Source organism: Bubalus kerabau, chromosome 18, assembly GCF_029407905.1.
Source record: "Bubalus kerabau isolate K-KA32 ecotype Philippines breed swamp buffalo chromosome 18, PCC_UOA_SB_1v2, whole genome shotgun sequence".
Taxonomy (NCBI): domain Eukaryota; kingdom Metazoa; phylum Chordata; class Mammalia; order Artiodactyla; family Bovidae; genus Bubalus; species Bubalus kerabau.
Window position 1 is genome coordinate 22,470,779 of NC_073641.1, and position 22,104 is coordinate 22,492,882.

Consider the following 22,104-nt stretch of genomic DNA (forward strand, 5'->3'; position numbering starts at 1 on the left):
TTTTGCTTCAGTGGCAATGAAACTGATGTGAATAATAAAATTTGGGAAGCCAACAAGGCAAGAGTGTGAAGAAATGACAAGGGGAAAAGTGTGATATGTCCTTGAGGACAACAGAAGCTTTGCATTTGGAACCCTCCCAGATCTTGCTCTAGCATCTCTCTCTTTGGCTGGTTCTGATTTGCATCCTTTTATTATAATAAAACTATAATTATAAGTATAGCACTTTCCTGAATTCTGTGTCATTCTAGAGAGTTATCAAACCTAAAAGTAGTGATGGGAAACTCTGAATCTGCAGCCTGTTGGTCAGAAGTGAGGATGGAGTTGTATCTGTTTAGATTGAGATTTGGTCTTCCTACTCACTTCACAGGGCGATGGCTGAGTGCATATTTTTGCTAATTGGGCAAGCAGAGAAGAAAGACCAACAGTATGTACATTAAGTACAAAATATTCTAAATATTCATTGAGACTGGAAAGCAGATCTGATGGAGATTACGTTCATGACAGACCTGAAGATACTAGTAAAGTTCAAGTAAACTACTCGAGTTTCCATTCGTTTCTAAACAGGATCATCCACAATCCCACAATTTTCTTTTTTCATTAACAATACTACCAGGAACCAAGCTAAACATCTAGAACTAGAAAATGAGCTCTTATCACAATCTCCTCTCTGAAGAGTTACATGACAGGTCCTTCCAGACAAATCCACTCCCAAAGACAGGCAACTAACCTCAGAGCAAAGGAGGTAAAATAAAATAGCTAGAAACCAAGGAAATCCTGTGAGGAAATAATGGCATTTGCGATAAATATTGTGTCACACAACCGAACATAAGGAGCTGCCAAGGAGTCTATTTTCAGACTGTAAGTGAAGCAGAACAAACTGCAATCATATTTGTATAATACCTTTTATCCAAGAGACCAAGTCTTTTATTTAATCTTTATATGCCCTATATAGGTTGCCTGAGGTAAGGCTGCAGGGACAAGAATTCAGCTTCTAGCCTTGACTTTAGTGTCAATATTTATGGAATTGTAATTACCACCTCCGAGTATAGGTGAGGTTAGGTGACAAGACGCAAAGTCAGACAGGACCAGCATCTCAATTCCCCTAGCTCCTTCTCTGCACATTATCAGCACATTAACCATTAATATGAGCTTCATGCTTCAATCTTCAAGCCTTATGCTATTTCCTGGATCACACATGCACACACACACACACACGCATATACACACACACAAGATTCTCTGTAACTAGAATATAAGCCCAGGTTTGTCCTCATAGGTCTAGCCAGATATTGAGTAACCTTAAGTACTTAATTAAGACATCTTTAATTCAAGGCTTCACATTTTTTTTTAACATGTCTGCATTCTTCATGCAGCTAATATTGGGCCAGAACCAAGTCCAGCAAAGGAAAAAATAAATGGAAAAAAACAAAGAAATTAAAAAAAAAAATCCAGAGACAGAAAGTTGGTTGATGGAACTTTGAGGCCATAAGAGATGAGCAAATATTTCTCACTGGGTTAGATGATATTTCTGGTCCTTTTAAGGTGCCCCCAAATATGTGTTGTGCATTTATTGGACTAATGGTATTCCTCACATACATGCTCCCCTCAAAAATAAAAATAAAAGACCATTTTAGGGGTGGAATATGCTATAGGAACCGAGCAGTAACTTCAAGTCGTTTTGCCCAATATGAAAGATGGGACACATTTTTATTTCTTTTCATCAATTCCACCTACAGTCAACTTCATCTTACTGAGAATTTGGAAGGTCTTACTATATAGAGTCAAAATTTTGGCGAGATAGGCAGTACCTCCCTACAAAATTGAACTGAGAGCACTGAGTTATTTTCTTCAAAATGTTCTGATACTGTTCTAGCCCTTGATTATCAACTTTTTGTAGGACACATAATTGATATATGCCTGAGGCTGCTAGACGATGAAGACACCGAGTAAGGTCTAGTCTTGTATACCTCTCTTTCTGTTGTTCATACATTCATTAATTCAACAAATATTTGTTGAACATTTAGTATAGTGCCAGGGACTATTCTAGGCACTTAGACATAATATTGCATAAAAGGGACAGAGATTAGCTATTCTGTGAGGCATGCTTGTTGGGGAGAACAGACATGGTACATAAGTCAATTAGAAAATACATAAGAGGGTGGTAGATGTTATGGAAATATGAAGCCAAAAATGGGGACAGGAAGTGCTAAAGAGAGTTACAATATAACATAGCGTGGGGGTGGCAGGTCTTGCTGAGCAGGTGACATTACAGGGTAGAATGGAAGGTGGTGAGGGGAGAACCACAAGGATATCTGGGAAGAGACTTCCAGGCAGTGGGAATAACAGGAGCAGATGCCCTGAGGTAGAAGCAGGTCTGGTGTGTTCTAGGAATGGCAAAGAGGCTGGTGTGGCCAGACTGGGCTGTGAGAGAGGGGGAGCAGGAGAGGTGTGGTCAGAGAGGCAGCAGGTACATTGGGAGGGTCTGGCAGGCTCTTGAAAGGGCTCTGGCTTTAAACCAGGGGAGGTGGGATGCTGTGAATATTTGGAGCAGAGGAGTGACAAGATCGCACCTGAAAACAAGGTTTTACAGATGATCAGATTAAGCTGAGGTTGTTAGGGTAGGCCCTGATCCAGTCTGTGCACAGAGGGACGCACATACAAAGGGAAGATGATATGAAAACAGGGAGAATGCCGTCTGCAGGCTAAGGAATGACCAAGGCTACCAGAAGGGAGAGAAGCATGGAAGAGGTTCTCTCTAGGAGGCCTCAGAAAGAGCCAACCCAGCTGACACCTCAATCTGGGACTTCCAGCCCCAGAACTGAGATAATACACCTCTGTGTTTTAAGCACCCGGTCTGTGGCACTTTGTTTCAGCAGCCCTAGCAAACTAATGAACAGTGGAAACAACAGTCAGGGAGGGAGGTGGTAGGATTTTGAATATGTGATTGATTATTATTCATGGATTCCATATTTTTGAATTTACTAGTTTATTTTTAATCTGAAAATAAATACAACACTTTCACAGACATGTGCAATCATGAGCAAGGTGGTGAAAAACCTGAATGGCCTGAAAACATACTCCCAGCTGAGGTGAAGAAGGCAAGGCCATGGTCTGCCTTCTTATTTCAGCTCTCACTCTCACAATACATTTAGACCATACTCTCCCCATTCTTTTAATTGATGATTTTGCTGTTCAGAATGACCTCCAAGCATAATGGTGAGGTTCTGTCTTGTTTCCAAGTGCAAGAAGGCAGTGATGTGCCTTATGGAGGAATTACCTGTGTTGGAGTTTCATGTGTGCATGAGTTATGTTGCTGTTGGCCATAAGTTCAATGTCAGGAATCAACAATATGTATTAAATATGGTGTCCTGAAGCAGAAACACACCTAACATAAGGTATATATGATCGGCTGGCAAAAATATTGTGGATAGAAGCTTGCAGGAAAGTAACCCCGTACCTCATCAATGGGGCAATGATTCTGTACTCACTAACTCAGTACTTTTGATAACTTTACAGAGTATAACTACCTCAAAGAATAAGAGGAGACTGTATTTTGAAATTAGAGCCAAGATATAACAGTATTTTTTTAAAGGACTGGATGTGGGGTCTGAGAAAATGAGACATTAGGATTCACTCCAATGTGTTTGGCCTGATAAACTGGAAAGATGGAGACAGAAAAGACAATAGAGTTTTTTTGAAAGCAGCTGTGGATTAGGAGCCATATATCTTCTAAATACTAACTTGAACTTACGTTGGTGATGTGTATAAGAATACTGTTTCATGATTAGATCAGAGCTGAAGTAAGAAATGTAGTCATTAAGATCCAGGGAGAGGAGAGACTCTTAGATGCGCAGCATGAGATGGTGGTAAAACTCAGGGGTCAGACGCCTGAGCTCTAATCCCACCACTGTCCCCTCCAAGCTATCTCAGAATCGACCTTACAGTTGAGACGACCCTTGAACAAGATTAAGAAGCTCCAAAAAAGGCTTAGCAATTGTGCATCATATCTTATTAATTGTTATTATCTGGCTAAAATTATTTCAGATTTAACCTGAGGTCACCTTAATTTAAGACCTTTATATATTTTTGGAGAAGAAGATAGAGAAGGAAAATTGCAGAGGAAGAAAATATATGAAGGTGAAATGTCATTCATTCTAGCACATCTGCAGTGGGACCTTGAATGTCATGGAAATGAATTATTTAAAACTGGTGGGATGATGGTGTCAGACTTTTATCTTTAGTCTGGTGGTTTTTAAAAATTATCAATCTGCTCACCAGATTTCCTGCCTTAAAAAATGTATATTTATAGTTTCTTATTGTGTCATAAAAAGCAGAATGTAAATAAGTAAGGTGGAGGGAGATAAGCCAAATGACAATCTCTTGCAGGAAATACAGCAGCCTGTGGCCATGCCATACTTAGAACAGAGGTGCATTTAAAGTCAGGAATGGGGAGGATTTTAAATCAAGCTAAAATGCCCTGCAGTGTGTACAGATATTTGAGCCTTAGTGCTAGATATTCAGGAAGAGCCTGGACAACAGATTCAAATTCCATATACCCAGGATCACGTTCCACCTGAGATCCAGGAAATTCTCTTGTCCACAACCCCTCTGAGAAACATTTCAAAGGCAGTGAAGTTTTCAACGCTGATCTTCTGTTCCTAGAACTATCTAAATTTATTTGGGGCTTGTTTTTCTAATAAATCATTCATTTATTTCTTAAATCAAAGCCCACTGAAAGATTCAAAGCACAGAATACTCTTTTTCCCAAAAAGAAGTAACCTCTATTTCCTTAAAATTATGGAGCTAAATTGCTGCTCTTGACTTTAAACTCCACACAGCTATCTCCTTAACAAACAGCAGGTTGGAACAAATGGAGATTTGGCAAATGAGTCTAGTTACTGACCATGATGACACATTGTTTCTCTACCTGGACAAAGCTGAAGAACACTGTAAGCGTTGTTCCAGCATCCAATCTGACTGTTTACAGCCATCTCACTTTCCTGTGCCTTTCTATAAAATATGCCAATCAGTTCAGATAACCTTACTGGATGTACACTTCCTATGCAGGTTTCACTCACCTTAAATAATTCTTGAGCAGCTACTCAGTGCCAAGCATTCAGGTAGGCACTGGGATATAAAGGTAAAAAAGAGAAAAGGCACAGACTTTGTCTTCCAGGAACTTGGAACCCAGCAGGAAAACATAAAACTAAACAGGGGTTTACAATATGTTATAAGATATAACAGTGCTGAGATGGTTGGATGGCATTATCAACTCAATGGACATGAGTTTGAGAAAACTCCAGGAGATGGTGAAGAACAGGGAAGCCTGGAGTGCTGCATGCAGTCCATGGGGTCACAAAGCAGCAGACACAGCTTAGTGACTGAACAGCAACTTGGCAGGGGTGGTGTTTCAAGAGCCTACTACAGGAGCAAACAAATCCCGCATTAGAAAAAAATTTATGAAAAAGATGGTCAAGCTGAGATCTAAAGGATGAAAGGAAATTAGCTTGATCTGCGTAGAGGCTGGAGGGATGTGGTTTCTTGTAGGAGGCAGGGCATATACAAAGGCTCAGAGGAAGAGAAACCCAGAAGTACAAGAAGATCAAGGAACTGAAAGAAGTTCAAAAACCAGAAAGACTTTAACAAGCATAATAATAGAAGGTCAGCATCTGGTTTTCCAAGTATTAGCACATAAGCTCAAACTGCCTTCTATCTGAGATATAGTGCAGAAAAAAGGAATTGAGGGAGGAGAGTCTAGGGAGCACAGAATCCATGCACTCCTTTGAGTGGTTACCATTCGATTATTGGATCCTTTGAGACCACAAGAAATCTATATGTGTTTGGATCACATTTTCCCAACCTCCCATGGGGCCTTCACCAAACATGCTCTAATGTTCGTCTCGTATGTTTTGAAGGCACTATAAAAAAAGGAGTCTCATGAGGTCTTTTTAGTACTAGATATGAAAGTCAGTATTGACATAAAGCCAATGTGCCCCCAAATTAAAGACATGTCTAGCAGAATTTAGTGAAAAATTTTCTTTGCCCTCATGGATTCCTATAGTAATTTTTACCCTTTCCTATAATGAGAGCTGTATAGTATATCATGTTTAATATTTTTTTTTGCAGCCATGGTTTTCACTTTGGTTTAAAAGACCCTCAGAACTAAATTTTCAACACGAGAGCCATTTTGCCCTTTAAGTTTCCATAGGCTTTTAAATTCTCTGTCAGATGACCTCAACCTCATGTGCCCCCTCAAATTCTCCCTGACTGAAGGGCTACTGGCCAGCCACTCATTCATTCCTGCAAAGGCTCTGCTCAACTATCATCTCTGTTATCAACATGACACAGGCATGACCCAAAGCAGCTACCTCAGGCTAACGCCACACAGTTCTGCCTCCCACACTGAAGTTGCCCTGTTGCCACTGAAATGAGTCATCCTTGGATGTGTAACATAGAAATGTGGAGGCATTAAAGTCCCAGAAACAACCTCTGACCAATACAAGACAAGGGCTCATGGGGAAACTCTTCTTTCGTTTACCTGACAGTTTCTGAAGAAGTGCCTCTGAGATCAAGGGCCAGTTGCACCTGATACCAAGTGGTGACGGGTTCTTGCCAGACGCCCCCTAGTGTTTGTTCCCCCTTTTCCATGCCACACGTCCCTTTCTTCTCTTTTTTCTCTCTCTCTTGCTTCCCTAATATTCTAGTTCCCAATAAAGTATTAGCATTTATTCCTTTCCCACCCTGTTTCTAGGAAACTAGGCCTAAAACAAACATCCCCCCAGATTCTTGGGAGTCAGTCTCTACTATTTTATTAACCATATTGTATGCATCATTTGTGTTTACTTCATCACATCCTTTTTGAAAATTTGTAGACTCAAGATAAACTTATAAATAAGATCACAGTGAGCTTCATTTTGTGTTAACTTTATAGAACTTGGGAATCTGACTAAATTAAAGAGAGTATTTTTATTTCAGTTGAGTTCAGTTGCTCGGTCGTGTTCGACTCTCTGCGACCCATGAACCGCAGCACGCCAGGCCTTCCTGTTCATCACCAACTCCCGGAGTTCACTCAAACTCATGTCCATTGAGTCAGTAATGCCATCCAACCATCTCACCCTCTGTTGTCACCTTCTCCTCCTGCCCTCAAACTTTCCCAGTATCAAACACGTCAGCTCTTCACATCAGGTAGTCAAAGTATTGGAGTTTCAGCTTCAACATCAGTCCTTCCAAATTCCTCTAATAACATCCCAATCAAAAATTCAAAATACAGTCTAATGTGTTTTAAAAAAACGGATAGCTTCTATTTTCTCAAAATGATTTGTTAGTTTTCTGCTGGTCTCTCTAAATTTTATACTTGTCTTCTTAACTGACTAGAATTTGTGTATAGTTAAATTTTAAGACATTTTTCACTTAATCTAAATATTCCTACAGATAGTTTAAGGATTTTACTGAGATCACAGCCAACAAGCATTTTCTTTTTTTTCCTATATAATAAAAGTACATTTTGTTAGGAAGAGTATTTGAAGCTTTAGTTGCAAATAAAGTACAATTAATTTTTCATTTAGCCATATATTCTTTTTTCTGTTTTTTCTAACCTTAAGATTAGCAGTTGGAGAATAGTAATTTAAAGAATCTGTTTCTTTGTACTTCTTTTTCAGGAATACCTCATTTTGTGTTGTAGAAAACCATTGTGGAATATCAGCAAATGTCTCCTTCCCCACTCCTGCTGGATAATACTGTATATGTAAGCAAGTTTGTATTGCTGAGTTGGATTTTTTTTCCCAAACAGGTTTTTTTCCCTGAAGTATGAATATAGTACTCATATTCATAGACATAGAAAATAAAATAATGGTTCAGGGGTTGGGGATAAAGGAGAACGGGACGTTATTATTAAATTGACACAGTTTCAGTTTTGCAAGATGAAGAGATGTGGAGATGGGCTGTAGCGATGATTGCACATCAACAACAATGTATTTAATACCACTGAACTGTGTACTTAAAAATGATTAAGGTTGTAAATTTTAAGTTCTGTATATTTTACCACAATAAAAATAAAAATTTACTCTCTTAACACAACTTTCATACATAATATCTAACAGTAGTAATTATATTTATCAGTTGTGTTAAGAGAGTAAATCCTAAAAGTTCTCATTACAAGGAAAAAATATTTTTTCTATTTAATTTGGTATCTATACAAGATGATGAATCACTAAACTTATTGTGATAGTCATTAACTTTAAAACTTAAACTTTAGAAACCATAGTTAAAAGCTCATCTAAGAAGATCTACAACCACTGGTGACTGGAGGATCTCAGGCCAATTATATGCAGTTAACATCATTTGTAAACAGTGTTATATTACTTATACACAGAATTACCGGGTTAAATGGGTTTTGTCCTGAGGATGTTTATAACCAAGTTGGTAATTCATAAAGACAACCTAATTTCAGATGAATAATGTGGTAATTCTCTAGAAAGCATATTAAAATTCTATAAATATTAAAAAATAAAAAAATAAAAATTTAGAAAAAAGTTTTAATAAAATTGTACAGTAGTCAGTACTAGAGAAAAAAGATGAATGAACTTACACTGAGATACAGAAGACAAAATATAATATAAATATAAAGAGTAAGCAAGGTTTTTTATTGGAGAAGGCAATGGCACCCCACTCCAGTACTCTTGCCTGGAAAATCCCACAGACGGAGGAGCCTGGTAGGCTGCAGTCCATGGCGTCGCGAAGAATCGGACACGACTGAGCGACTTCACTTTCACTTTTCACTTTCATGCATTGGAGAAGGAAATGGCAACCCACTCCAGTGTTCTTGCCTGGAGAATCCCAGGGACGGGGGAGCCTGGTGGGCTGCCCTCTACGGGGTCGCACAGAGTCGGACATGACTGAAGCGACTCAGCAGCAGCAGCAGCAGGTTTTTTATGTGTCTGCAGAAAGTACTAGGGTAGCATGGATGCAGAACTATGGGAGTGAGGAGCATTGTCCACTGGGAATGGAAATTGGGGTGGGTGGGAACCAGGGCAGCAATATCTTCAAAAGCTTCATGGACAAGTTGATGTTTGAGATGGCCTTGAAAAGAAAAGAAGAATTTAGAAAGATAGAAGAGAAGACATTCCAAGCAGAGGAATAGAGTTATTGAAAAAATGACACATTTGTAAATGAGAAAAGTTCCATCTGGTTGAAATCTAGGAACGATGGAAGAGAGTGGTAAGGGATGATGTGAATGGAATGGGTACGGTGGCTACACTGTCTACCATGTTAGAAGCTGTGGACTTCATTTTAAATCAATGCTCTTAATAAGAAATGGGCCTCAGAATCACTGATGGAGCTGTCACACATACATATGTAATATTTATCACTGCAAATTTGGTTTAGTTTGTATACAGTGGAGCCTGGGCTTCTGTATGCTGTCAAATCTTGACAATGATTCAGATGGGCCCCCAGAATCTCCACTATGAGAAATAAGACATTATTTAAGGCTTTATTTTTCAGACGAGAGATACGTGACTTAGCTCTGATAACAATATAATGGATGAACTGGAGAGGGTGGGGCTTGCTGGTAAGCACACAAGGTAGAAAACTGCTAAAGTGCTGAGAGCTAAGGTTCCTAAATAGCTCACGACCGTCTGAATTTAGACAGTGGCCAGAGGGACAAAGGCATTCAAAAAGTCAAAACTACTGGATTGGTAGTGAGTAGGAGAAGGCAATGGCACCCCACTCCAGTACTCTTGCCTGGAAAATCCCAGGGGTGGAGGAGCCTGGTGGGGTGCAGTCCATGGGGGCGCTAGGAGTCGGACACGACTGAGCAACTTCCCTTTCACTTTTCACTTTCATGCATTGGAGAAGGAAATGGCAACCCACTCCAGTGTTCTTGCCTGGAGAATCCCAGGGACGGGGGAGCCTGGTGGGCTGCCGTCTATGGGGTCACACAGAGTCGGACAAGACTGAAGCGACTTAGCAGCAGCAGCAGGATATAACAGGTTCAGTTCAGTTCATTAGTGTCTAACTTTTTGTGACCCCATGCAGCACACCAGGCTTCCCTGTCCATCACTAGCTCCCAGAGCTTGCTCAAACTCATGTCCATCGAGTCAGATATGCCAGCCAACATTCTCATCCTCTGTTGTCCCCTTCTCCTCCTGCCTTTAATCTTTCCCAGCACCAGCATCTTTTCCAGTGAACTGGATCTTTGCATCAGGTGGCCAAACTATTGGAGTTTCAGCTTCAGCATCAGTCCTTCTAATGAACATTCAGGACTGATTTCCTTTAGGATTGACTGGTTGGATTTCCCTGCAGTTCAAGGGACTCTCAAGAGTCTTCTCCAATACTGCAGTTTGAAAGCATCAATTCTTCCATGCTCAGCCTTGTTTATAGTCCAACTCTCACATCCATACATGACTACTGGAAAAACCATAGCTTTGACTAGATGGACCTTTGCTGGCAAAGTAATGTCTTTGCTTTTTAATATGCTGTCCACATTTGTCATAGCTTTTCTTCCAAGGAGCAAGCGTCTTTTAATTTCATGGCTGCACTCACCATCTACAGTGATTTTGGAGCCCAAGAAAATAGAGTCTCTCACTGTTTCCATTGTTTTTCTATCTATCTGTCATGAAGTGATGGGACCGGATGCCATGATCTTCGTTTTCTGAATGTTGAATTTTAAGCCAATTTTTTCACTCTCCTCTTTCACCTTCATCAAGAGGTTCTTTATTTCTTCTTCACTTTCTACCATAAGGGTGGTGTCATCTGCCTATCTGAGGTTATTGATATTTCTCCCAGAAATCTTGATTCCAGCTTGTGCTTCATCCAGCCTGGCATTTTGCATGATGTACTCTGTCTCTAAGTTAAATAAGCAGGGTGTCAATATACAGCCTTGACATACTCCTTTTCCTATTTGGAACCAGTCTGTTGTTCCATGTCCGGTTTTAACTGTTGCTTCTTGACCTGCATACAGATTTTTCAGGAGGCAAGTAAGGTGGTCTGGTATTTCCATCTCTTGAAGAATTTTCCACAGTTTGTTGTGATCCACACAGTCAAAGGCTTTGGCGTAGTCAATAAAGCAGAAATAGATGTCTTTCTGGAACTCTTTTGCTTTTTCAATGATCCAACGGATGTTCACAATTTGATGTCTGGTTCCTCTGCCTTTTCTAAATCCAGCTTGTACATCTGGAAGTTCACAGTTCATGTACTGTTGAAGCATGGCTTGGAGAATTTTGAGCACTACTTTGCTAGCATGTGAGATGAGTGTAATTGTGCAGTAGTTTGAACATTCTTTGGCATTGCCTTCCTTTGGTATTGCAATGAAAACTGACCTTTTGCAGTCCTGTAGCCACTGCTGAGTTTTCAAAATTTGCTGGTATATTGACTGATACTTTAACAGCATCATCTTTTAGGATTTGAAATAGCTCAACTGGAATTCCATCACCTCCACTCGCTTTGTTTGTAGTGATGCTTCCTAAGGCCCACTTGACTTCACATTCCAGGATGTCTGGCTCTAGGTGAGTGATCACACCATTGTGGTTATCTGGGTCATGAAGATCTTTTCTGTATAGTTCTTTAGTGTATTCTTGCTGCTGCTGCTGCTAAGTTGCTTCAGTCATGTCCGACTCTTAGCGACCCCACGGACTGCAGCCTACCAGGCTCCTCTGTCCATGGGATTTTCCAGGCAAGAGTATTGGAGTGGGTTGCCATTGCCTTCTCCGTGTGTATACTTACTACCTTCTTAATATCTTCTGCTTCTGTTGGGTCCAAACCATTTCTGTCCTTTATTGTGCCCATCTTTGCATGCAATGTTCCTTTGGTATCTAATTCTATTGAAGAGATCTCTAGTCTTCCCCATTCTATTGTTTTCCTCTATTTCTTTGATCTATTTCTATTGATCACTGAGGAAGGCTTTGTTATCTCTCCTTGCTATTCTTTGAAACTGCATTCAAATCTGTATATCTTTCCTTTTCCTCTTTGCCTTTAGCTTTTCTTCTTTTTTCAGCTATTTGTAAGGCTTCCTCAGATAACTATTTTGCCTTTTGGAGTTTCTTATTCTTGGGGATGGTCTTGATCACTGCCTCCTGTACAATGTCACAAACCTCCGTCCATAGTTCTTCAGACATTCTATCAGATCTAATCCCTTGAATCTATTTGTCACTTCCATTGTATAGTCGTAAGGGATTTGATTTAGGTCATACCTGAATGGTCCAGTCGTTTTCCCTACTTTCTTCAACTGAAGTCTGAATTTGGCAATAAGGAGTTCATGATCTGAGCCACAGTCAGCTCCCAGTCTTGTTTTTGCTGACTGTATAGAGCTTCTCCATCTTTGGCTGTAAAGAATATAATCAATCTGATTTCGGTGTTGACCATTTGGTGATGTCCATGTATAGAGCCTTCTCTTGTGTTGTTGGAAGAGGGTGTTTACTATGACCAGTGCGTTCTCTTGGCAAAACTCTGTTAGCCTTTTCCCTGCTTCATTTTGTACTCCAAGGTCAAATTTGCCTGTTACTTCAGGTATTTCTTGACTTCCTGCTTTTGCATTCCAGTCCCCTATAATGAAAAGGACATCTTTTGGGGGTATTGGTTCTAGAAGGTCTTGTAGGTCTTCATAGAACTGTTCAACTTCAGCTTCTTCAGCATTATTGTTTGGGGCATAGACTTGGATTACTGTGATACTGAATGGTTTGCCTTGGAAATGAACAGAGATCATTCTGTCATTTTTGAGATTGTACACAAGAGCTGCATTTGGGACTCTTTTGTTGACTATGATGGCTACTTCATTTCTTCTTAAGGAATTCTTGCCCACAGTAGTAGATACAGTGGTTATCTGAATTAAACTTGCCCATTCCAGTCCATTTGAATGATTCCTAAAATGTCGATGTTCACTCTTGTTGTCTCCTGTTTGACCATTTCCTATTTACCTCAGTCATGGACCTAACATTCCAGGTTCCTATGCAATATTGTTCTTCACAGCATGGGACTTCACTTCTATCACCAGTCACATCCACAATTGGATGTGTTGTGGATGTGAACCTGGGGAGTTTGTCTTTCTGTGTCATATCTTTTTGCCTTTTCATACTGCTAATGGGGTTCTTATCCAAGAATATTGAAGTGGTTTGCCATTCCCTTCTCCAGTGGACCACATTTTGTCAGAACTCACCACCATGACTTGTCTGTCTTGGGTGGCCCTACATGGCATGGCTCATAATTTCATTGAGTTAGACAAGGCTGTGGTACAATGTAACAGGTAAAGAGAGAAAAATCAAACTGAGAACTCAGATTTCAATCACAGGCAACTGGGTTCTGGTGGCTCCATTAACTGGGATAGTAAATACTGGCATAGATACTAACTACAGTTCTAAAAGACGATGCTGTGAAAGTGTTGCATTCAATATACCAGCAAATTTGGAAAACTCAACAGTGGCCACAGGACTGGAAAAGGTCAGTTTTTATTCCAGTCCAAAGAAAGGCAATGCCAAAGAATGTTTAACTACTGCACAATTGCACTCATCTCATACTCTAGCCAAGTAATGCTCAAAATTCTCTAAGCAAGGCTTCAAAAGTACGTGAACCAAGAACTTCCAGATGTACAAGCTAGATTTAGAAAAGGTAGAAGAACCAGAGATGAAATTGCCAACATCTGTTGGATCATAGGAAAAGCAAGATAATTCAGAAAAACATCTAATTCTGCTTCATTGGCTACCCTAAAGCCTTTGTATGGAACACAACAAACTGGAAAATTCTTTAAGAGATGGGAATACCAGACCACCTTACCTGCCTCCTGAAAAATCTGTATGCAGGTCAAGAAGCAAGTTAGAACCAGACATGGAACAATGAACTGGTTCCAAATTGGGAAAGGAGTATGTCAAGCCTGTATATTGTTACCCTGCTTCTTTAATGTAAATGAAGAGTATATCATTCGAAATGCCAGGCTAGATGAAGCAGAAGCTGGAATCAAGATTGCTGGGAGAAATATCAATAACCTCAGATATGCAAATTACACACCCTTACAGCAAAAAGCGAAGAGGAACTAAAGAGCCTCTTGACCAAGGTGAAAGAAGAGAGTGAAAAAGCTGGGTTAAAATTTAACATTAAAAAAATGAAGATCATGGCATCCAGTCCTATTACTTCACAGCAATTAGATGAGTAAACAACAGAAACAGTGTGAGACTTTATTTTCTTGGGCTCCAGAATTACTGAAGATGGTGCCTGCAGGCATGAAATTAAAAGATGCTTGCTCCTTGGAAGAAAAGTTATGACAAACATAGCATATTAGAAAGCAGAGACATTACTTTGGCAACAAAGGTCCCTCTAGCCAAAGCTGTGGTTTTTCCAGTAGTCATGTATGGATGTGAGAGCTGAACCATAAAGAAGGCTGAGCGCCAAAGAATTGATGCTTTTGAACTGTGGTGTTGGAGAAGACTCTTGAGAGTCCCTTGGACAGCAAGGAGATCACACCAGTCAATCCTAAAGAAAATCAACCCTGAATATTCATTGGAAGGACTGATACTGAAGCTCCAATACTTTGGCCACCATATATGAACAGCTGACTCATTAGAAAAGACCCTGATGCTGGGAAAGATTGAAGGCAGGAGGAGAAGGAGATGACAGAGGATGAGATTCTTGTATGGCATCACCGACTCAATGGACATGAATGAGCAAGCTCCAGTAGATAATGAAGGACAGGGAAGCCTGGCTTACTGCAGTCCACGGGGTCACAAAGAGTCAGACACAACTGAGCGGCTCAACAACAACAACAACTAACTACAACATCTGGCAGATTGACTGTCAGAGTAGGCGCTCAATACCCGTTGAATGAATGAAAGATGCCTAATAAACCATGATCATACAACTGTGGATGACAACATGAGTTAAGTAGGGCTGATTTATGGATAAGCTTTGTTGCATTTTGACAGATATGTATATCTAGGGGAGGTAGAGTAGGAGGTTGTGAAAAAGAAATGCATAACAGAGGGCACCAGCAAACAAAAAACCACAAAGGTTAGAAAGTTTAGGCTCAGTTCCCCAAACAGCGAAAGGTTAAGTTCAGCTTTTGAATAGTGAGAGATGAGACTGTAAAAAAATATGGGCTCCATGATGTTCTGTGTCTGAAAGTCAGTCTGAGGAAGTTTTAATTAATTAAGGAGGTGATAGTGAGTCATGGCTATTGAGCAGGGGTCTTCCATGATCTTTAGGATCACTTTCTTTTAGGAAACTTTTATAGCAGCACTGAGATAGGATGGATTGGAATGGGAAGAAATCTAAGGGGAGGCAGATCGGTTAGAAGGATATTATGAATGAAGAAGCAAAGATCAGAAGTCCTGATGGTCATGTGGTTTGTCAGGCAGGAACAGATTCAAAGGATATTCGGGAAAAGGTTAATATGCAAGATCAGGCCCCAGATTGGGATGGACAGAAGTTAGAGTTGGATTCGAGGTGGAATCTGGGTGGCAAAGCATTGTCACCTCAATGAACAGCAAAAACTGAAGCCAGGAAGGTGAGCAGTTTCAGGTGAAGACAAGTGATTCTGAGATGCTAGAAGGAGATAGCAGGAAATGGGAACACTGCACTTCAGAAGACAGACTGGGGCCTGATATTTAAAGTTGGGAATCATCTGATATAAGTGATGATGATGTGTGTGAATGGATAAGATGCCCAAGGAAACAGAATAAGCCCAGGAAAAAAGCCAGGAGAGGATGCTTATCCTTGGCTGGGTGAGGCAGGAAGTGAAAGCTAGGAAGTAGAAAGAGGAGCAGTCAGAGAGAGATAAGATTAATCTGGGAAATGTGCTTCTAAGAGGACAGGAAACAGAGCTTCAAAGGAAAGAGTGGGTCAACAGAGCCAAATAGTTAGAGAACTGGAGAAGTAGAAGAATTGACAGGGGAGGGAGCTGGGCAGGGCTGCAGAGGCAAGGCATGGAGGGGGGCATGGGGAAGATGTACTTTTCCACAGTGTTTCTAATGCAAGAGTTGGGAGTACTGCTGGGATGGCTCCTACACTGTTATCATGTGGTTTCACAGAACTCAATAGATCCATCTCTTCTCAGCAGTCATTGGAAAAATGGGCCACAAGTACGGGTACAAATCGATTTAAGAACCCTGATATCTGAAATCTAATTCATGAACACTCCTGGGACTTATCATGTCCTGAGAGGAAACAGTCAAAGTTAGAATGACCATTTTGTACAGCAGTATGTGTGCCAGAGCTATGGGTGGCACTGGGTAGCTCCACAGTATTAACTGAACCACCCATTCTGTTACTAATTTGAAATGCTACTTTTATCATAGAGTAAATCCCAATTGGCTTTGTGTCTATACCTGGACTCTCTGTTTCATTCCATTTTGTACCAAACCTCCTGGGATTTGATTGGGATTGCCTTGTGTTCATGAATTTATTTGTGAACAACTGGCATTTTTTATAATATTCAGTCTACTAAAAAGAGGGGGATACTTAAGCCTTCTTCTATGCCCTTTAGTGAAGATAAGTACTTTTTCATAGAGGTCCTAAGCTTGTCTTTTGAATTACCATTGTTAGTGGTATTAGTATTATTTTTTGTATTTTAAGTGTATATGTGTGGAAATAAGAAGGATGTAGGTGCTTTCTCAGATAAGCAATATGAATTTTAAAAAGCAATTTAAAGCAAATTAAATTTTTAATAGCATCTGACCTTCACTGAGGGCTTCCCAAGGGCTCAGTCGTAAAGAATACACCTGCCAATGTAGAGATACAGGAGACATGGGTTCGATCCCTGGGTTGGGAAGATCCCCTGGAGGCGGAAATGGCAACCCGCTCCAGTATTCTTGCTGGGAAAATTCCATAGACAGAGGAACCTGGCGGGCTACAGATCATGAGGTTGCAAAGAGTGGGACATGACCGAGTGGCTGAGCATGACCTTCACTGGGCTGATACACAAACTAATACACTTATGTAAAGTTTAAAAATAAAATAAAATTTAAATTAAAAAAAAATAAATCAAAAAAAAATAAATCATTTTGGATAATACTGTCATTAAAATAGAAAAAAATGTCATTTATTTTACCTGTATATTGGTAGTTTTTCCTTCAATAAGACAGGATGTGACTATGTATGTTAAAATGTGGAGTCTGTTGAGCCCTCCCCCCGACCGCCCTGAAAATCACATTTATCACAGGTGTTGTCCCATGGTTTGATGTAACTGGGAGTAAAGAAAGGTTTCGGTTTTATCTTTTTCTTCATCCTAGTCCTTTGAAAATTTTCAGTTCGAAGAAAAACGTAAAACTAACTAACAAATCCAGATAAGGAGTCAGCAAACTTCTACTGTAAACAGCCAGAGAGAAAATGTTTTAGGCTTGTGGGCTATACGGTCTCTGTGGCAGCTACCTAACTCTGTTGTTGTACATGAAAGCGGCCATAGACAATAAGTAACTGAGCCTGGTTGTGTTTTAATAAAAAAAAAAATTTAATATTTATTTGTTTATTTGACTGCACTGGGTCCTACTTGTGGCACAAGATCTTCCATCTTCATCATGGAGTCTTTAGTCGTGGCATGCAAACCCTGAGCTGCAGCACATGGGCTCTAGTTCCCTGACCAGGGACAGAACCTGGGGCCCCTGCATTGAGAGTGTAGAGTCCTAGCCACTGCACCACCAGGGAGCCCTGCTAACAAAACTTTACTTATAAAACAAGTGGTGAGCCCGTTGTGCTGCATAGGCCAGATTTGGCCCATGGCTCATGGTTTCCAGATCCCTAGTTTAGACCAGTATACTTTCAAATTTTTCATTATCTGTGCTTCGAAAAATTGAAAGCAATGTACTTGTCCCCATGGAACTAAAGACAACAGGATGCAAAGTGCTGGAGTGAACAAAACAGAGCAAAATCACCAAAATGACTTTTTATCAATACTCCCATAATGAGTCTGAGCATAGCTAGCCCTTATCGGCTTTCTGAAACACAACTGAGATCATAGTACATAAAAAATATACATATTATATTGTGGTGTGGTCACTGGTTTGAGGAGAGAGAAAGAGTTGAATGAAAAAAGAAAATCATCATTATTAGTAATGGGAACTTTTGCTGTTACTTACCAGTCCTGTACTGCATTGAAGGATTCTTCATTTGTGATGTCATACATTAAAATAAAGCCCATGGCCCCGCGATAATAGGCTGTGGTGATAGTCCTGTATCTTTCCTGGCCTGCTGTGTCCTACAAAATAAAAACAACAATCTCTCAAAAGCTGAAGCAATACATCTTTTGAGGAGTGATTAATTATTCCCCAAATTGTCATAACAGAGAGTTTACATTGTACTTGCAATGTCTAGCTGTATATGTTTTTCAGTCTTGATTTTCCTAATCATTTTCATAGGGCAGCTCTGCAATATTATGAGAAAATCTTTTTTGGGGGTAAAGGGCTAGCTCAGAGTACCTTCTACATTTGTTCATTCCCATTAAGCAGCACCTAACTATAGAAAACAAGAAGATAGTTCATACATATCAAAATCTGTGGCTTTTTGTATAATTTAAAACCAGGGGAGTACATTAACTCCATCATTATGAATTTACTGTCTATCTGCTAAGTGCAAGCCTCTGTGGAGGGAAAAAAGAAATTTATGAAAAAGTGTTTGCATTTAAAAACTTGCAGTGTAGTTTCAGTTTATTCAACGGTAAAACAATGAGAATAAAAATACCTGCTTTGTATGAGTGTTTGAGTTGGACATATGAGGAGTGCCCAGTCTCCCATTAGAGAACCAGGGGGACATGCACAAACCACTGAACCTCTATTAACTTGAACCCCCTAAAGTCTAGCATGCTTGTTAGGGTGACATGATATAATGTATTGGAAGTGCTTCATAGAGCCTGACACACAAAAGTGGCCAATAAACAGCAGGAACTGGCTGTTATTCCTGAAGTTTGGGAAGGTTAAATCTAACACAGGATGGCACATGGCAGCTTACAAATGCAGGTGTTCAGAACCTGCAAAAGAGCCACATGCAGCAGGGAAAACTGAGAATTAGAGGCATCCCTGAAATGACCTGTATATGTCATGGACACTGCACAGTGTAGCTGAAGAAAAACTGTCTTGCCCTTTGTCTTCTTAGGATTTGGGATATCACTTATAACCCAGAGGTCCTTGGTTTCCCTCTTCGCCACTTTCCCAGGAGATTGGGCTCTGATTTCTCTGTCCTAGTATTCTCGGTGCTTAGCATTTTGGACAGAAATGTTACCTTCTTTCTAACTTCAGTCTGGGTCCTCTTTCCTCCCTTCTCCCAGAGATGCCTCCTTTGTAAACAAAATGAATCCCAGTTCCAAGCCCTGAAGGGAAAGCTAACATGTTAGATGATACAAGAAGAGGTTCCTTTCACATCGAAATGAAATGTATATCTCCTGGGTCTCAAACAGATTCTCACTGGACATGCCGTTCCTTGCCCATGGCCCCCTCCCACTCAGATGCACCTCAAACTAACAGCATACACGACACCTCAAACTAACAGCAGGAAATTCAAGACTGCTCACAATTTTCTCCTAATTTGTGTGATTTATTCTATTTAGCCTCTGAAAATTCAGAGAAGGGTGACTAAAGAGGCTGAGGAAATCAGCAAATGATTTCAGGAGAATGTGGGGGTGTGAAATAAAGCTTGAAAATTAGCAAAGGGTATGACTGTGCATGAAGTCAGAAACAAGTATACTCGACTTGTGGAGCAGGGATAAGACTGGGCTGATTAGAGGTATTTATTAGCTAATGTTATTGAACTACGTTTCCAAAGGTAAGATGAAAAAGATTACGGTACTCAAAGTAGCAAAAATGAAGCAAAACAAACAAGGAAGGTCTTTCAGAACAAACATTTCAGAATTGGCAGAAAACAGAAAGTCTAGATTTCACCACATGAAAATCTGACCATTTCTTGAATATAGAAAACAACTCTTAAAAATAAAATTGAAATGATGTGAATCAGATAATATTTGATTATTTTTCTGTACTTTGCTTAGCATTTTATAAATATAAATGTGTAGATGTTAGCGATAACCTTGGATATCAAAAACTCCATGTAATTGGGACAAATATACAAATTTATCAGACAGAAAGTATCCAGTCTTGAGCTTATTTGGATATTCTTGGATATTCATTGGCTCTAATTCCATTAACAGTATATCCAATTGTTAAATAAAGAGGAAAGTTAGACAATGAAATGAAATGGTGTTTAAAAAGCAAAGTATAATCAGAGATTGTGTAATATATTTTAGCTCTCTGGGAGACACAACCCCTTACAACTAGTCATCCTATTTTAAAACTTGGGCACTTTTGTCTTGGGTTCATAATTTTTCAGAATACATTATCTATAAAATTACTTTTTTTTTCCCTACTGTGAAGTAACTTTAAATAGCTTTCGTTATCTCTTGGTAAAATTGACTGAGTAGCCTTATCATCGGTTGGGGACCCCTTTCTGCTGCTTTTTCTAGACAATAGACAGCTTTCCCCTAATTTCTCATAGGAGAAAACAGCCAATATGCCTGAGCCACTGCTAAAAGGTGACCCAGACCCTTCCTGTCAAGCGTGTCTTCAACACAGGCACTGAATGATGCTGTGTTGAAAAACTATGACATTATCTCTTTCTACTTGACCTCCTTCCGTGATGGCTTCCCTTTTCATAAGATGCTAATTTTATAAAGAAACCAGGTCTAGTGTTACAAAACACATCAACTTCCCACTTTGAGTGTGTTTCATCTTCAAGGGAGCAGAAATCAAGGTTGTGTTATATTATGATTGAGATGTTACAGGAAACCACCAGGTCAGACAGCCATTATGTATCAAAATTTAAAAATAGAGGGGGACAAAAACAGCTTTCAAGAAAAAAAAAACAGGAGCTTTCAGACAGCAGGTAAGTCACAGCAAGGGACAGGATCTTCCACAGGATTCTGACTTGAACCCAGAAACACAATTGAATTTGAGGTAGTTGTCACCTAAAAGCTCTCAAGGAGAATAAGAAATTGCACCAAGTAAAGGACATGTAGTAAGAAATACAAAGAGGAAATTTCCTTTCCAGATACAAAGAAAATAAAGAGTAAAACTAAGCTAATAAACAGACACTAAATTGGCTCTGCATTGGTTTTGAGCATTGAAAACAATTTTAGGATTCCAAACTCATTAGCACTTTCTCTCCCACTATATTAGGAAGAAAAAGGAGTCAGAAAAAAAAAACACCTCATTACATCTGACATTTACTAATAATGATAGAAGGTTATACTGGAAAGAAAATAACATTTATAATGTCAAGTGCCACTGATGTAATTAAATGTGAGAATCTTGAAAGGGAACTAAAACGGTACCTCTTCTCAATCTGCTCAGCAAAAGGGCTCTAAACCCTGGTTTTGCCTTGTTCCTCTTCCCACTTGATTCTAATAACTGGAGGCACCTGCTGGTTTTCTACAACTGTAGGCTTCTGCTGATTGAAAAATCACAACTGGAAATCTTTTGCACAAAAAAATGAGGGATAAAAATATGATTGAAAAATCAAAACTTTCTTCCAAGAGAATTAGCTTTCATTTTTCTCTCTTTTAAGGAAAAATAAAATCATTCTAGCTGGCTTAAATATTTTGATTTCTCAATCATGCTCTTAGGAATTGTTGGCTTTAATGACAAGTTTGATTAGCAAATACTTGAATACCTGTCAAGAAAAGAGCTCTAAAATGGAAAACATTAGCAGTTTGATCAGTAGTAGCTAGGAGCATGCTTCAGTTCTGAATTTTGGCATTTTTGTCTGTTCTTGCCTTATGTTTTCTTTCTCTGGTGAAACATTTTCTTTTTTTAACTGCACGTAGTGTATTCTCAATCACTTTTGAAGTCACACAGAGATAATGTGCAGTTTTAGACTGAGGAAATAGCTTTCATTTGTAAGATCTGGGTTATATTGTAACTCACTTTCTTGTTTTGGTGGTTATTTCTCTCTGTATTGAATTAAACATAAAATGGAAGTAACCATTAGTAAAGAAACATAACTCAAATAATATCACTACCATCAAAATACTTTTTATTGAGTGTCTAGACAAAGAAAAATGGATTGAAGGACAGATAATCCTGATACATAGTAAAGTAGGTCATTTTATAGGTGGAGAAATCAAATGAGAACACACTGGTGTTA

The 22,104-nt window shown here is 39.5% G+C and overlaps 1 protein-coding gene across 8 annotated transcripts in view; it reads right to left on the reverse strand.

Moving 5' to 3' along the window:
• The window catches only part of RAB3C (RAB3C, member RAS oncogene family), a 296,374-nt gene that overhangs the window by 130,651 nt on the left and 143,619 nt on the right, over positions 1–22,104 (reverse strand). For all 8 annotated transcript variants that reach the window (XM_055555153.1, XM_055555150.1, XM_055555151.1 and 5 more), the window contains exon 3: positions 18,054–18,172. In XM_055555153.1, the coding sequence (XP_055411128.1) occupies positions 18,054–18,172 (119 nt within the window). The remainder of the gene's footprint in view (positions 1–18,053; positions 18,173–22,104) is intronic.